Consider the following 17,877-nt stretch of genomic DNA (forward strand, 5'->3'; position numbering starts at 1 on the left):
CATTTCAACTAAAAAAGTGGGCTCGATTTCACAAGCTCATATCAGAGATATACCAATACCTAATTTTGCAAGGCCATGTAAACACAGCACATGATCCAGCTTTGAAACTCCAAAGGGTCGAATTTTATACATTCTACGATAAAAATATCAAGTCCTGTTTTCCAAATCATACTTAATCTTCAATTCAAAATATATGAAAACTGTATTTGGTAGATTACAACTGCCTTTCGTCCTTTTTATTATTAAAAGTTAGCTAGCTATCTCTTAACAAATGTTTCAGAAAAGAAAAGCCACAACCATGGACAATTCATTTTAAACATTCACTTCATAACTCATACATATGAAATTCCTTTTACACTATGCTAATCTCAAACGCGCATTACACTATGTGGGAGAATTTTTCTTTTATAATTAAACCAATTTTGTAAATTGAACATTAATTCTCCCCGAGCAAAAACCAAATTACAAATAGTTCCCGGTCAAAAAGCCGCCATTTCACAATCTACCGCTTCTTTTTATTTGAGCTTCTCCTTTCTGCTTCTTTTTCAGCAACCAGAACACAGAATTCAGAACCAAGCATCTCATGTATATCAAGATTCATAGATAGGCTTAGATCAATAATTCCCTTGATGATTTCCAATGTAATATTGAAGCCTAAGATTGATAGAACTCTAACAGCATTAGCTGCTCTGCAAATGTATTTTCTGGTCTCCAATATCGTATAATTTCTTTCTTGTTCTTCAAGACTTGCGCTGTTATGCAGTAAAACTTGCGGATCGGATTGGCTCACCTGATCTTCTACCATGTCATCTTTGGCTTCAATATGTTCCCCAACCCATATGAATCCATTACAGCCAAGTATCAAATCAATACCAAACTCCTCCAGATGATGGAAATGTTGTTTCTGTCTCTTCACAAGATAAGGTGGGACTGTAAGCAGCTGACCTCTATAAAGCTGTGTTGCACAACCGAGAGACGTTAGTAACAGTAAAAGACTGAAGAACAACTACAATCTATTTCAAGTCATCTATAAACACCTTCTAAGAACCCAGAAAACTATTTACCCTCAGTTCAAAATCTTGTCCTCGTATCACAAACAGAAAAGCATAGTCGGAACATGGAAGCAGACTAACTATGTACTTCTACATCTGTTAGCAACAATGCCCATTTCATAGAAAAATTTCATTTTCTACTGTCTCCTACTTTATACAACGTGCTAGAAGCCTACTACATTTCGAGATGAAAACAGAAGCGAAAAAAAACGAAGTGATTTATTAGGATTTTCCAGACAGCACACCTTTCCATATTTCCGACTCCTTGCTTGAAGGTGTAAGCCGTCATGCTGGAAACCCCGAACTTCAGCCTGAGGTCACAAACATAGTATAGGAACACTAATCAACCATCATTTGCTTCAACCAATGAAATTAATTTTCAGTAAAAACAACACAACAACTTACACAAACAACATCATTCTCCTCAAAAATGCAACGCATGTTTAGCTCATCCAGCGCTGTCCTCCGCCTCTAGCACGGATAAGAATAATTCTAAATGAGAGAGTTTCCAGCTTCATTCATATAACTAAACACATTTCGCTTAACTAAAAACATCATTTCCTTTTAAAAAGGAACAAGTTAAATTTTGTGAAGAGAGTTATACGAGCTATACAAATTACAGATGCTTTTCAGATAAACCATAACAAGATATATCCCCAAAAAAAAGTGTTATGAAATACCTGGACGCCATCAGGCATATTCATAGAAGAAAGCATCAAAACTGCATCCTGATTGAAATTTATATCCAGTCTCCAGCGCTTCTGAGCAACCTACATAACAGCGATTAAATTAAAAATAGTGAGAGAAGCGCAACAAGTACAAAAACAAATTTCCAAGAGAAATTATTGATATTTACCTCAGCAACACGTCCAATAACGATGTCACCAACCTCAGGTTTATACCTACGAGTTATCACTCACTCCGTTAACAAAGGTATCAACAGAAAAAGTTGGAGAAGTTAAGAAGAAATATTATACCTGGAGCGTAACGAGCGGACGTAGACAAGTTTGTTGACGCGCTCGACAACGCCGCAGACGGTGGCGACGACTTCGCCGTTGAGATCGGCGGTTCCGTGTCCCTTGAGTACGCCGTCTTCGTGGTTGACGGGAATGGAATCAGCGATGATAACGGAAGCATCGGAGTTGACCTTGGATGAGAGAGATTCTAACTGTTCTAGAGTCTTCTGAAGACGAACCTTCTGAGTTTGGCTTAACGGTAACTGTATTCCTCTCATTACGATATCTCTCTCTGCAAACACTGAGCAATGGAAGAAGAAACCCTAAGCCTGAACCTCACTGACTCTTCCACCACCATTCCCTCTTTCAAACTTTGAAATTTGGGCTTCTGAGCCCATCCATTCAATGGGCCTTCTTTAAACAGGCTTTCAATTTTGGTTTTCCAGTATTACAAATTTAGGGTAATTATTATTAACACCTCTCACTATTACTAAGATGCTTCTCTTTTATCATTTTTTATTAAAAATATCTCTTCTCCAGAAGATTTCCTCGAACCATTTTATTTAATATATTCTAGAAAGTACTTTTGAAAATTAATTTTAGATAGACAAGTTTAACAATTATCCCTAAAAGTTGCATATCTTTATATATAAGAAAATGTTAGTATAATGAAGTTATTGAACTAGTCATTCTAATTTATTGACACATGTCACAAATGAAGAGTTTTTTTCGTTTTTTCTCTTTTCTTTAAGATTTTCTACTTCTTCCCCCTTGATAGTTTATCAAATTTTTGAATGACCCACTTTCAATGCTTGATTAAAATATTGATTGACGTGTGACAAATAATTACTATTCTTTTTCTTCCCCCAGAAAAAACTATTCTCATTCTTCTTCTTCCACAAAAATTTACAGAACCAGAAGAAAACCCTCAATGTTGTCTTCTTCTTCTTCTTCGCCTCCTACTTCTGCCGTCATATCCAGTTGAAGGTAAGTTATAATAACCTAACTTTGTTTTCGAGTTCTCCTTCTCGATCTTCATAAAGGGTTTTTTTTACTTCTTCTCATAACCTATCCTTCTTTATCTTACTCTAAGTTTTTTTTTTCTGCTTCTTAATCAGTTAACATCCGATTGAACATTAGGTATTGTTTAATAGCTTGAGTTCTCCTTCTTCATTAGAGGTTCTTCTTCTTATTCTTTTTAACTGAACTTTGTTTCTATTTCGTCTCTGCAGGTTTCCTTCATCAACGGGTATTTTTTTACTTTTTATTCGGTGAAATATATCCAGACATCCTTGCTGTTCTTAGATCTTAAGTCGACTTTCTTTTGGGTTTGCGGAGGTTTGTTGGGTATTTTTTTTCTAGTGTTATTGTCGGATTAGTTGGGTATAATTTTATGTTTTTGTTCTATACTTAGGGGTTTGTTAAATTTTGTTGTAAAAAGCTTTGGTTTGTGTTTGTTATGGATTTTGTTGATGAATTATTTGTTTGTTTTGTATGATAGTCTAAAACAAGCATTAGCTTTCAATCCTATTGATTTGAAGTTTGAGTTAAGTTTCTTCTAGGTCCGCAGAGATATAACTTCAAGACCCTGTTATGAAAATTTCCTGCACTGATTAGTGATTCTTTAATGCTTTTTTCCTTCTTTTGTGTTAACCTCAATCAAGGTAGGTTTTTCATAATCTTCGTTTTGGAAGAAGGTTTTTTTCTTAGCTTCATATGTTTTAGATGTTATCTTCGTATGTTATCTTATTTTATTGGTTTTGTTACTATAGAGTGGTACATTTAATATCTTCATATACTTTTGTCTTGGTTTTTATACAATATGAAGATGAGCGTAAGAGAGTGCCACTCATTGAATATCTTACGTACATTTTATTATTATTTTTTGTAAAATAATTCTTATAAGTTTTTAATAAATTTTAATTTTGAATAAATTGTACTTTACGCATGTCAAAATCCTAATACACCATAAAATACAACTAATCAAAAGAATACAAGAGAATTACTTAAGATACAAAACATTCATATATCACTTATATCTCTTATTATTAAATATTATTAAATGTTAATATGTGCTTTTATGTTTGATGGTAAACAGTACTTTATAAAAAAAAACAAATTTAATAAATTTGAACTCTATTATTTAAACAAACTATTTAAAAGAAAAATTAAAAATAATTTTAATTAAATGTGTTATAATAACGTTATTGGAAGCATCTACAGGATTCACATTCATGTGATTTTTCAAAAATCTCATGATTTCAATTTGTTTATGTCTCTTCTAAAAGGAAATTAAAAAGTGAGTATATTAGTGTACACTAAATTATTGGCACCAGTTTTTTTTTTTTTCTTTCAAAACTTTTCTTCTCATTCTAAAATGAGTTCAATAAAATTGATTTCTTCCCATTAATCATGATACTAGAAGTATGGTTATTTTCCACGGACATTAACAACTGGTTATGTTGCAATTTCGGAGCTAAAGCTTATAATAATTTAAATCACTCAAGTAAAAATACAATAAAATTAAGACTTATAAACAATGCATATTACATGTCAACTTTGTGATTTTTTAATTTTTTTTAAATTTAAAAAGATATTATTTATATGTCAAATCAAAATAGTGTCATATAATAATATTTGTGATTATGTTTTTTTTTATTTAGTTTCTATATTTATTATTTTTATTCAATTCAATCCAAATTTTTATCAGTATGTATATTCTCCTACCAAATTGAAATTTTAATTATTTATTTCTAAAATTCAATTATAAAATTTTAGATTTAATTATAAATTAAATATAATTTTTAGATTCCAGAACAAAATTATTAGTAAAACATAAATTTAATATTTCTAAAATATTTCTAATGTTTCTAATATTTTTAAATGCCAAGTAAATTAAATATTTAATATTTTTTAAATATTTTAATATTTTTAAATGTTAAGTAAAACATAAATTTAATATTTCTAAAAATATTTATATATTTCTAGTATTTTTAAATGTTAATTTTATAAATATTAGTATATTTAGATTATAATTATTAGAATAAATATTTAATAATTATATTTTAATATAACAAGTATATTCTATTTAATAATGGAATATATGAATTATATTAAATTTATAATTGAATCTAACAATTTATAATTGAATTTCAAAATTAATTAATAAAAATTTCAATTTTAATAAAAATATAATTATAACATTTATAAAAATAAATAAATTTTGTCTCAATCTAGAAAGAACAATTTTTTTTTCCATTTTAACAAAATTTGGCACCGAATTGAATAAAAATAACAAATATATCGACTGAATTGAACAAGAACAAATAATATAATTACGAACTGACATGTGCCACTTACAATGACACATGACGCGATGTTGACTTAACATGTGAACAATTTTTAAAAAAAATTAAAAGTTAGGAAGTGACATGTGACATGCAGCGTTCACAAATGTCAATATTTAAACGTCAATAAAAAAAGGACTAAATTTACAAAAAAAATACGAAAATTAGGATCTAATTGAATACCGAAATAAATGAGAATCAAATTGAACAAACCTTATGAGAATAGAAACCAAAAGAGTATTTAAGCTTAAAATAATACTATAGTGAAATATGAAATATAGCTAATCATAAAACTTGTAATGATGTTTTTTTCACTTTAAGAAAATGTTTCATTAACAATCAATTTTAGTAATCAAAAGTTATTAGTCAAATAAAATAGTCACTACTTTGAATACAAAATTATAATTGATCACTAAAATTGGTTATTACGAGACATTTTCTTGTAATGTGTTTGTATCAATCAATTTCTTTCCTAGATGTTATACACATTAAAAAATAAAACTAGTTGGAAATTCTTGATTTTTATATAAATATGATTTTATTCAAAAATCAAGGTGTTAACATTTGTAAAATATAAACTATTAGAATAAAACATTTAGATGTAGTTTTGACTTAGTTATTTAAAATCATTTTAGATGTATTTTTCATTAAATTGTTTTAAATAATTTTATATGCAAGTATCTAACACGATTCTAATTTTTCTAAGGTGTGGTGTGGCATTAATTTGATAATAATCAGAAACACACTTCTTACACATGAACATTAGTGTGGATAGGAAACAAGTATATCTACAAGTATCATAAATATCTGTCAATATAAAGAAAAAATATATATATTTTTCCAGTGGGTAACGAGATAAAAAAAAATTATGGGGCTTGTAACACTAGGCAATTATTATTATATTATAAAATATTCAAATATTTTAATATTAGATTTTGTGATGCACGTATAAGATGCAAGAAATATTAAAATTGACAATTATTTAATACAACATTACCTCAAGTTCGGTTATAGTAATGCTATTTTATTTTCAATATTGGTCCAACTTTGCATATATTATTAAATTACAGCATTTATATAATCGATTCTGGGTGCTTATATTTGTACTCAGAACAATATTACATTTAAATGAAAGTCTATATAAATCAATTTATTTAATTTGCAGTTTAAAATAACGTGAAATGACAACGATAATGTGAAATTACGAAAAGAAAGTTTTGTGCACACCAAGTACAATTCGAAGAGAACAAACAAAAATAGAAGTCGTTGGTTGTTTTTTTAGAAGTCAACCAATAAAAACAGAAACTAACTGCACATGTCTATCTTCGTGACTAAACAATACATATCCTTGTCGTGTGCCGTTATTTCTCTATTGGTTTTCAATCCTCGTTTGTGATAAAAGGAGATAACTTCCCATCATCTTAACCGTTTCTACTTCGATTAGTTTAGAATTTCTCTCCTTGGTTAAGAAAAATTATACATGCATGCAACCAAAATCACAATATTAACAAACAAAATTTAATCTTTTTAGTGTTTGCATTAGTTATAAATATATTTATTAAGCACACTTAAAAATCAGTTTAACAGTTTGGTGCTATTGGGCCTTATCCTTAACCTTCGATTACGGTGTGTTAGTTACTGGTTACCCCACACGAACTCTACCTCATTCCCATTTCATATATATACACATTCACAAACGTTCAAATCTTCCACACTGTGTTACGTAACCTAATCCAATTCTTCATCTGTGTCTGCGTTCCTCATGAATTTCTTCGCATCCGTTTTCTCCGACTCCGACAATGCACACCAAAACGAATCCCAAGAGGAAGCGAATCGCGATTCCTCACTGCTGGAGCGCCGATCTGATTCCACCGGCGCCGGTGCGTGGGAAATCGGCGGTCTGTGGAAAAGGCTGAGCGCGAAATCAGAATTGATCATTGAGACCTACCGTCGCGACCTGCAAGAATTCGGCACCGGCTTGAAGAAAGAGATTGAGGTGGCTCAGGGTTCTCTCGAGACGGTGGGCCACGTCGTCGACCAGTTCGGGAACAGCGTTGCGAAAGGCACCGCTCGCTTTATATCTCACGGCAAGGACGCCATCCCCGTCAATTCCGGGTCCGAAAATAATGTTAATACCAAAAACAAGCACTGTACAGAAAAAGAGGGCTTCAATTCGAGGCGCTATAGTAGGTTCGAGGCTCAAGTTCAGGCCATTCAAGGTGACGTTAGTACTTACAGCGAAGTGGCTGAGGATTTAGAGGGGTATGAGAAGTGGAAATCGGGGTTTTCGTTGGAGGGGAAGAGTGAAGAAATGGAAGGGTTGCTGAGAGAGAATGAGGGTATGGAGAGTGTTTACAAGAGGGTTGTGCCTAATGTCGTTGACCGTGATACGTTTTGGTTTAGGTATTATTATAGAGTTTATAGGTTTAAGAAAGCTGAGGATATGAGGGCTAGGCTCGTGAGGAGAATGTCGAGGGAGGAGGAGGAGTTGAGTTGGGATGTTGAAGATGATGATGATGATGAGCACAGTGACGAAAATAATAAGCGGAAAGAAGAAAATTCTAGTGGAACAGAGAAATCGACTGTGGAACAAATGTATAAATCTTTTGAGGATGGGTCTAAGGAAGGAAAGAGAGGTGATTTATTGCATAGAAGGGGAAGTGGTGATAAGAAGGATGAGCCTGTTGGAGAATCAAAGGTTGACAAGAGTAGCAAGGAAATGGGTGATGGAAGCAAGAAAAAAGAGGATGCAGTGGATGACACTGTTAACATGAATGATTGTGCTGTAGATTCTGATAAGAAAATGGTCATGGAACAGACGATTGATAATGGAAAAGATTCATCGGTTGAGAAGGAGGAGTACCTTGAGTGGGATGAGATTGAGGATCTTAGTGGAATTGATGAAGAGAAGGCAACTCAAACAGGGAGCCCAACCAAAGTTGATTTGCGGAAGCGCCTCAGTACTGCACAACAACAACAACAAGAAGAAGACTTAAGTTGGGATATTGAAGATGATGATGATGATAAGCCTCCTAATGCTAAGGTTTGAGAAATAAGTGTGGTTTTAATAACACGAAGTAGCACTCTTTTCTTACTTCTATATTTGCATAGATTTCTTAGGATTATCACTTTCACATTATAGATGTATGAAAAACAGCAATTTGTATTGATATGTCGGCGCTTGTTAATTTTCATCATATGTTATATACACATATTGGGTGAGTGTCTCCTCTGTACTTGTTCATTTATTTGATAACCAGCAAATCAATAATAGTTTGAAATTCTCTATGTTCCTTGCTTGTAGTACCTAATTTGTTTTAGAGTAGCATTACATTGACACCGGTTTTATGTATACGTCCTGTTCACACCAACGTTCTATTAATGTTGGGAACCATTTAATTGTCGAGATGAGGTTATGTTATGCGAGTGCAAAATATCCACACTCGACACTACAGTTAATTAGATCACAAGGAAAATGGGTATAGTGCCACTGTCATATATTATCTCTTTTTCTTCTTTTTTTTTAACAAATTTTCATTATTCAACCAATTTGAAAATCTATGACGGATTCTGAACAACAATGCCAGAAGACCCTTCCCTAAGAAACGTCAATTGCTTCGCGATGAACGCTTCAATCTTATCCTGCAAGTACAAATTTCCCGGTGGGAAGAAAAATTTTAGACATATGGCTACAGTTGAACTTGGCTAAAAATATTGCTTCTTATTAAAATTAACGTTAATACATTAATCTTCTATACAAGTTCAGGAAAAAGAATTACAAGGACGAAAGTAAAACAGAATCCATGAAGTGGAAATCGTGCACAGACAAAAGGGAGGAATGTGTACTACTTTCCCCTCCCATTGTCTGTTAATAATGCTTTCGATGTCCTGAACCACTTTTAATACTCACGTGTCCTGAGGCAACCAGTATACAGTGAGACTCTAAACCTTTTAAATGAAAATATAAATGAGCATTCTTAAAAAAAATTCTATCGGCACGGTAGTATAACTCACATTCTTCAAATTTGGAAGCTATACTTGTCGAAATCCCTTGAACTATTGTGAATACTAGATTCTATGTTATCTATCTAGAACAACAAGTAAAAGGGAAAATGTGAGGAAAAAAATGAATTAAAGAAACTCTTGTAGCACCCCTGGGCTCGTTTGTACAACAAAATTAATACTCCACAGTCCAGATTAAATAACCTAAGCACGAAATCCATTCACATCTCATTAAAACCCAAAGGCAGCTTCAAGACTCAACTCATACCTACCCTTCAACAGCTATGGTGGGTTCAGAGGTAGATTCTCCCAAGTGTGATTCAACTGGCGAGGGTAATTCCATTAGTCGTCCCTTCTGGGCACGAGGTGGTAGATGCCTTGTGTGTTTTCTGGATGTTCCCTTCCAAGGCAAGAAAACCCCAGTCCCACCGCGAGGAAGTTTGCGAGAGTTCGTTGCCACAGGACGCATAGGTGGTAGCATAACAATTGGAGCACCAAATATTCCCCAGTTAGGCATCATATCCATTGCTTCATAGCCATTTGACAAAGTATATGGGTTAGCAATGCCAGATTGCCAAAGAGTCACCGCAGTTGTCATGGCAGGAGTTGGTGATAGGCATTGATTGGAATCTGGCCTCACTCTAAAGAAGCTCATGCTCACCCTTCTGTTCGGGGATGGACACATTACGTGCCTTGCCATGTCTGCACTGTTTCCCCTCATCACTATAAGAGACCTGCATTATGTTTATCATCTCATCATGCAATCTTATGGATCAAAAGGAAACCATTCAACATATTTATAATAACAATAATAAATAATTATTATTATTATTGTTAGACAAACGCTAGAAATGAGAAACTAACATCTATTTTCTAAGGCATAACGTCTACAGCCCCTGAAATAGCAGAAGTCACTTGCCTAGTCACTGTATCCATGTCTTTAAGAGCATCTCAAAAGCTTTCAGATCTTTAATGTAGAAGTTAATGCTTATTCAACTAGGAGAACTTAACCACTTTAAGTCCGGCTATCAGAATGAAAACCGATAAAGGACCTTGTGCAAATGCTGAAAATTAGAGACTAGGAACCACTTCTGCAATCTGGCAATTGATATTTCCAGACCCAAAAAGAAAAATAAACTATCCCCCAAAGTACCTATTACTCAACAAAAAAGACGGAAAGGGAGCAATCTAACCAAAGAATAATTTGAAGTTATAGTCATCCTCTAAAAGGTAATTTAGTTGCGTGGCCTATTATTCATTTACATGCTGTCCAATAAAATCTTGGCTGTATTCTACCTCTGTATCAAGAAATGAATAGAATATTAAAATAAATGGAAGTTAGAACCACCAAGAATGTAATTTGTTTAATTTATACCCCTCCTTCAATGAGAGCATGAGTGGTCCCTTGTAGTTCCCATCATTTTCACTGACAAGGATACGTCCAAATGCCATTGTTGATTCAGAGAGAAGAAGTGTGGATAGAGGCTGGTCCAAATGCGGTGGTTTCAGGAATGGTTGAGAAAATTCTCCCTACAATACAAACATTGCTAGTTGGTTACTCGCCTGCAGAAATGAATGTTTATAGGACCTTTCCGGGACCAAAAAGTGATAGGGAAAACTCAAAATGTTTACCTCTTCAAAAAAGTTGATGATACAGCCATTTGGCCTTTTGTACTCTGGAATTAATTTCCATTGAATAAGGTGATCGATGACATCATGGATGAGAGCTGGAATCGGCTCTATATTGCCTGTAAACAAAATAGGAAAAAACAAGTTGAACTTCATAATTCATCCTATCCTTATAATATAGATATTTTATATGGAATCGGATTAGAACAACCAAATTACAATTTTGTTAAAGTGGACAAAGATCAAATCATCAGATTTCCTTTTATGATTTCCTTCTTACTTTTGGTATCATCCTTTATCTGTCCAAATATCGGAACACCCAACTGAATCAGCTCTCTCTTGTTTCCCTTCATCTGTTTGTTGAATAGTATAAATGTTTCGCCTACATTTATTCAAGAATATTAGGTTAGAACGTACAATACTATAGACAACAGGACAACTTGCCTTAAATCATTTACCTGTGCCTAAACCTGTCTCGTGATTGGTGAAAAAATTGAAAAAAAAATACAATGAAGGCATACAATCTCTGACTGAAAGTGCAAAAACACTTGGCCTATTATTACATAGATCCTGATATTGATTATATTGCATGTACTATATTGATTTATTAAGTGATTTGAAGGAAGAAAATGTTGTACATTGTAAAAGTCCCTAGTCCCAAAATTAAATCTACGAACAGATGCTATTGGTGATTGAAGATGACCAATACGATTAAAAACTTTAAAAATTGGCTATATGAAGTACAGCTTTAATAATCCTTTTACAAAATTAGGAAATAACAGGTTAATGGTGATTTACCTGAGAGTTCCCCGTTCTGACCAGCAGCATGAATATCATTCACAAAATCAGTCAGTTTGAAAATTTCTGATTCAGAAAACACGTCCTCGTACAACTTCAATCCTTTCACAACATTCACCTGCAGATTGCAATATTATCTGTCATTCAGCAATATCAAGTTGCTTCTTAATACTAAAACTAGTTATACCAGTTCTATGAATCTGTGTTTCATTATTGAAAAGAATATATTGGCAATTGAGGTTGTAAACAAAAGAACTTGCCATATGCCCCTTCACCGACTCCTTTGCTGAGAAACCTTTTGTCAGCTTTATCTTTGAAGAACGTCCTTCACATTCTTCATGATTGGAACATATATTATTGTTCAGTGCACTGGGTTGCATTTCCTGAGATCCTGCACACCAGACCAGAGAAAACCCAAACAACATTTAGCACACAACAAAAGAGGAGGAACGGATTGACTTATCGCATTAACGTCGTGCAACAAATTTTTTTCCAAAACATTGCATTCACTTGTATAGTTGATACCCATGATTTATTACACCCATTTGCAATCTTAACCCATTTAGTGATAGTTGACGGAGATAAGCATAGAGATTCCAAGAATGATTAGCAATAAAGGAAATCGAATACGAGATATTTTAAGTAGTAACCCTTAGAGGATTAAGATTGTTAGACTGAAATTTCGACATTTAACAATTGCTTTTGCTGAGTAATTGTTGAGAAACATTGCCGCCTTGCAAGTTAGTGCTCTGTGTTAGTCCTCCTCCGGCACAATGAATGCCAGTGTTCCAAGTACAGAGTACAGTTAACGGTGACAAAATGGGCGGGCCTTTGAAACAAACAAAAGTATCATGATAGCACATGTCCGGGTAAGGGTAGGAACGCAACCGGCTGCTCAGACATGTTTTTTTAGAACCAAAACATTAATTAATAACAATACACATTAAAAACAAATTCTTACACTTTTTTTATATATATTTTTTGTCATCTATCTATCTATCTATCACTTCACTCTTTTGATTTCACTTTTTTTTTACTCCTCTACTTTCTTTGAATGAAGAATGAGACTGTGAAAAGAACAAAAAAAACAAAATACAAGAAATGGAAATAACATTGAAAAGAACTATTTATTTCTTCGCATGAATTTATTTCTTATTAAATTATTTATTTATTTATTAAAAAAAGTGTTAATCAATTCTCTCCCATTTCACAGTACTTGAGACGTTTTTTCATCTTTTTCTTTTCTTTTCATAAAACACATAATTAGTACATTTTTATCTTAATTCTCTTCCTCTTTTTTCATCCAACTATTTGCACACCAATGTGCGTTCTTACTTGTATGGTTTCAGCAGAAGCAATAAAATAAACTTATAGTATAATGCATTTGTTTATATTTGAACCTGAAAATGTGTTTTTAGTGCACATGCTACCAAACTATATGGACCCCCTCGTTAGTCTCTTCAATCAATCTTTCTGAACAACAAAAATAGGACCATTAAAAATTATTGTATTATGATTAACCTTAGAGCTAAATATTAAAAGGAAACTTTGACTGCAGGGATCCAGGTCCATAAACAATGATGCACTTGGAACTATTGCAGAGGTAGTACTAGACAGAATGTGTTTCTTTTTCCTTTTTCTAGTTCTAACATTTATAAATTATCTATACTCTGTATTTTTCTACCCGTAATTAAAGTTCATTTATGGGATCCTTCATTCCAAAGAATGGAGTTGACCCGCTACTTGGACCCATTAAGAAAACTCAACACTGAGCAGGTTGTTTCATAGAAAATAGCGCCCCATATGTCAAAGCTCAACTACCCAACTATTCAAACCCGAACCTGCACGTGGTACGGTACCACAAGATGGAACCACTCACGTGACGTCAACAAGCATAGCCATAATGCAACCGGCTGATTTTTCAGCCGACTGTAATTAGCATCATTGCACACATCTTTAGAATTCTCCCCAACTAACATTGTGGTGTTCGCCACTGCCCCCGAGGCACCAACTAACCGTAACACCAAAGCTACGTACAAACCTTATTCAAGATTCAGAAATAAGGATAATGTTTTTATTTAAGAAAATTAAAAGATTATAAGGTTTTCATATAGGAAAAAAATGTAATTAAGCTTTGAAATCGGATAAAACAAATTATAGAGATTTAAATTTATTTTTATTTTTTTCATTTTCACTCATTATAATAAAATTAAAATAAATGATGAAGAATATAATAAGAAAAATATTTATTATTTAACTATTAATATTGTTAAATAGCAATCAAAATGAGAATTTCTTTTGTCAGCATGTCAAACAAAATAAGAGAAAGATAATAGCAAAAATCTAACAATAAAAAAATAATGTTAATTTAATTATTAATTTTTATATTGGATGAAGATTTATATTCCAACAATGTATTAAATAATTTATTTCAGTTTTTCCAAGATAAAGAAATAAAGTAGCAGACTCTCAAACTTGAGATGAGACATAAAATATAAAATAAAGATCATTTAATATATTTGTTCACCCGTAAAACTATTCATTATTTTTGCTGGAAAATCATATAGATGGAGTTATTGGAAAATTATTTGATGAAAAGTATTTAAAAGCGCTTTGTATGTTAATTGTAAATTAAGATATAAACGTATTATAATTCTTTAATATTAAAGAGTATTGTATTTATCTATAAGTTACAGTTTCAAAAGAAAAAAAAAATTATATTGCCAAACTATTTTAATTAAATAAAAAAAACTTAATAAAGACTAACAGTTTCAAAAGAGAAAAAAAATTATATTGCCAAACTATTTTAATTAAATGAAAAAAACTTAATAAAGACTAGCAGTTTCAAAAGACAAAAAAAAAAAATATATTCTCAAGCTATTTTAATTAAATGATAAAAAAAACTTAATAAAGACTTTATGAAATCATAAGAATTCCAAATAAAAATACAATTTAATGAAAATAAATTATCAAACATATTCCATGCATGTCATTAGTTTAATAGCACGCTTTTATACAAAATCAAAATTTACAAAACAACTTTTATCAAAAAAAAAAAAAAAAAACAACCCTGTTGGCCACAATTATGCTTCCCCTAAAAACAATTTAATTGTAAATTAGTGATCAAAATGTTGAACGACGTCTGCGGTCTACCCTACCGTTGCGCAACCGAAAATTGACTTCAACGCACTAAAGATGTGGAAAACTAACTTTCCTGTGCTTCTATTTCTTCGCCACACAGAAGGGAATGAAAATAACTCTTTCCTATATATATAATTAATTGTTTTATAAAAGTGATGGAAAAAAATATTAAAGCAGAAACACAAAGGTTTGCTGGCATGAAGAGACACTACAAATTTTCACCCTTGTCAATCACAAAAAAATATCTCTAATATATAAAAACACCGGTAAAAATAAAATTAATTAAAGTAATCACTGAATAATCAGAAAAAAATGACGATTCAATTCTCCGACAGAAAGAGGAAGGTGAGTCGTAAAAAATCAAGATTATCAAGATTGAAGGTGAATGAATAGTGAATCATTCAAATATTGCAAAAGAAAAGTTAAAAAAGAAATTATAAGAACACTGTGGAATTGATTACTATTACCTGAATCAGTTATTTCACTGTCCGGCGAATCATACTCTGGCGCTGCTTCGTCACCTTCATTTCCACCCGTCTCCACGATTTCCTTCTCCAATTTCTGTTCCCCACCGGAGTTACTCTCGCTCTTCCTGGCGCCTTCAGCCTCCGTTTTCCTGTCCGCGACTTTCCGCAGCTCGAGAGCGACGTCAGCGATGGAGTGGTACTTCTGCATCTGGATGATAGGGATCCAGTTGATTCGGCGGTGGTGGATGGCTGCGAAGGTGGCTTCGTAGTCGGAGGAGGCAGCAGCGATGCTCGCAAGATGGCCGCACAGTGCGTCGATGATGGCGTTGGCTGCCGCAAACTCGCCGCGAAACCAGGCGAGAATGGCATCCTTGGCGAAGGCATCGGAAACGAGGAGCGGCGGCGGCACCATTGCCGGTGGATCGGTCCGCGATACTGGGACAGCCGCCATAGGCAGAGGGGTATGGTTCAATGTGAAATGAAACAAACCAGAGACAAATAAGAGAAAGAGAGAGAGGGAGAGAGAGAGAGAGAGAGAGAAAGAGAGAGAAAGAGAGAATAATGGAAAAGGGTTTTAGTTAGAGCGAATGGAGTGAGTCACATGAGATGTGATGCAGTGTAGGGGAGGAGAAGGGGTTTAGCTATAAAGAGGAGTCTGATTTATTGTCCCTCTCATTCTTTTTTTCTAAGTGTGCTTGCTCCGTACAATCTACACCCCCCCTTCCATGTAACGTGGCACCATCACCACTCTTCATGTATGTCCAAAAAAATCTTACGTAAACCTCAAATCTATCACAACATTCATTTTATGCTATACTTAACCCTCTTTACTTTTAATTCTATATTTTTCCTCATTCTCCTTCCTTAAAATACCATACAATTTTTAATGCCTCCAAAATTAATTCATTATTTACTTATCTTTACTTTCACTTTATTTAATCTTATTTTCCTACTTCCTACATTTTATTTCAATGTTATACCTTTTTAATGTATTTTGAGACTGATTTTCACGATTATGAATTAATTAAATATTAATTATATATATATAAAGAGAGAGGAAATAGGTCAACGTAGGATAAAAATAGGAATTTTTTAATGAAAATTAAATACATAGCGTGTTAAATTATTGTCATTAACTGTTTTTACTTAATGTAATATTAATTATCAACATATATCATTAGTACATATAATAATATTTAATAGGTACTGTTCTTAATATATTTTTATTTAATTACATATATTGAAAAATAATATATAAATAGATTAACATGCATTATTGCTTTGAATAATACTAAACTGACTAGGTTCTATTACAGGAAAATATTGGGTTAAAATTTTATCTGTGAAAAAAAATGTTAAAAATAATCAGCCTAGTGTTATGCATGTGTTAGTTTTAAATAAAGAGAATGTGATTTCAATACATAACTTTCACTCCCTTTTAATTTAATTATTACAAAACAAACACTAGAAGAGATTATAAAAGATTATGGTGACTGGAAAATAGTTGACGAGGTACAATATTTGTCGTCATTTTTGTGATAGGGTGGGCACAATGGTGATGTGTTAAGTACTTGCTTTTATCCAATATTTACTATAATTAAAAACTCAAACTTTCTTGCCCTCAAGAAAAACAGAAAGTCTAAGAAGTTATATTTGTTATTTATTGAGAAAAAAACTTGTTAGATAATCATGTTCATATTTAAAAAAAAAAAAACTAATACTATTAATAAGTTGAAAATGATCATATTAGGAAAACGTAAACCTATTAAAAAAACTTATTAGAGGAAAAAAAATACTAATATTAAACATAACTAACAGAAAAATTGTTAAACGTAACTTGAAAAAAAAAAGAGCATAAAATCCACAATAACGTGACATAACTAATAAATATATAATACATTGGAGTTATAATAAATTGACAACTCATTGTTCCTTACTGTTTTTATTGAATTTTATTACATAATTTAATTAAATATATTAGTTTAATAATTTCTTATTGAAAATCAGCTCTCATTTAATTGTTTAGAAAGACCTGAGTACGTTTTCAATTAATTATATAGACTTTCTACTGGTAATGTGGCAGAATTATTTTGAACCTTAATTTTGTAAATAAAAAATAGGATTATTTTTAAAATTGTTTGTTAGATTTTAAAAGTTATTAATTTTCGATGAGGTAACACTTTGAATTGAGAATAATGATAAAAAACAATTGAGGTAATTAAGATCACTTTGATCCTAAGCTATGTGGATTATTACAGGAACATGAGTTTTCCAGACGGGAGATTGATTTGTCAAGTATCATCGTTAAGATCGATCACCATATATTCGAGATATTGTGAAAAATTCGTCTGTCAGGTGTCATCGTTAGGATCGATCACCATGTATGTGAGATATTGTTTATTTGAAGTTCCGTCACGGTTTTATTTTTAAAAAACGCATCGAAAGATGAGAGGAGAAATGAATATTTAAAGTTATTTTAGTCTGA

At 32.3% G+C, this 17,877-nt stretch overlaps 3 protein-coding genes across 3 annotated transcripts; 1 reads left to right on the forward strand and 2 right to left on the reverse strand.

Moving 5' to 3' along the window:
* Window positions 1–494: 494 nt before the first annotated feature.
* On the reverse strand, window positions 495–2,366 carry LOC114173623 (exosome complex component RRP4 homolog). Its single transcript, XM_028058114.1, has 6 exons — window positions 2,030–2,366; window positions 1,909–1,954; window positions 1,733–1,822; window positions 1,458–1,523; window positions 1,298–1,363; window positions 495–955 (listed from the first exon to the last, which is right to left on the reverse strand). The coding sequence occupies exons 1-6, from the start codon at window positions 2,284–2,286 to the stop codon at window positions 503–505; spliced, it is 978 nt and encodes a 325-aa protein (XP_027913915.1). The 5' UTR covers window positions 2,287–2,366; the 3' UTR covers window positions 495–502.
* Window positions 2,367–6,935: 4,569 nt separating this feature from the next.
* Window positions 6,936–8,643, forward strand: LOC114173270 (BSD domain-containing protein C22A12.14c-like). The gene has a single exon (XM_028057549.1). It carries the CDS (start codon window positions 7,118–7,120, stop codon window positions 8,402–8,404), a length of 1,287 nt encoding a protein of 428 aa, XP_027913350.1. The 5' UTR covers window positions 6,936–7,117; the 3' UTR covers window positions 8,405–8,643.
* A 661-nt stretch (window positions 8,644–9,304) lies between these two features.
* Window positions 9,305–16,029, reverse strand: LOC114164621 (RNA demethylase ALKBH10B-like). The gene is made up of 7 exons (XM_028049357.1): window positions 15,393–16,029; window positions 12,045–12,175; window positions 11,785–11,902; window positions 11,267–11,368; window positions 10,990–11,105; window positions 10,733–10,887; window positions 9,305–10,091 (listed from the first exon to the last, which is right to left on the reverse strand). Exons 1-7 carry the CDS (start codon window positions 15,841–15,843, stop codon window positions 9,626–9,628), a joined length of 1,539 nt encoding a protein of 512 aa, XP_027905158.1. The 5' UTR covers window positions 15,844–16,029; the 3' UTR covers window positions 9,305–9,625.
* Window positions 16,030–17,877: the final 1,848 nt, after the last annotated feature.

Source organism: Vigna unguiculata, chromosome 1 (genome assembly GCF_004118075.2).
Source record: "Vigna unguiculata cultivar IT97K-499-35 chromosome 1, ASM411807v1, whole genome shotgun sequence".
Taxonomy (NCBI): Eukaryota; Viridiplantae; Streptophyta; class Magnoliopsida; order Fabales; family Fabaceae; genus Vigna; species Vigna unguiculata.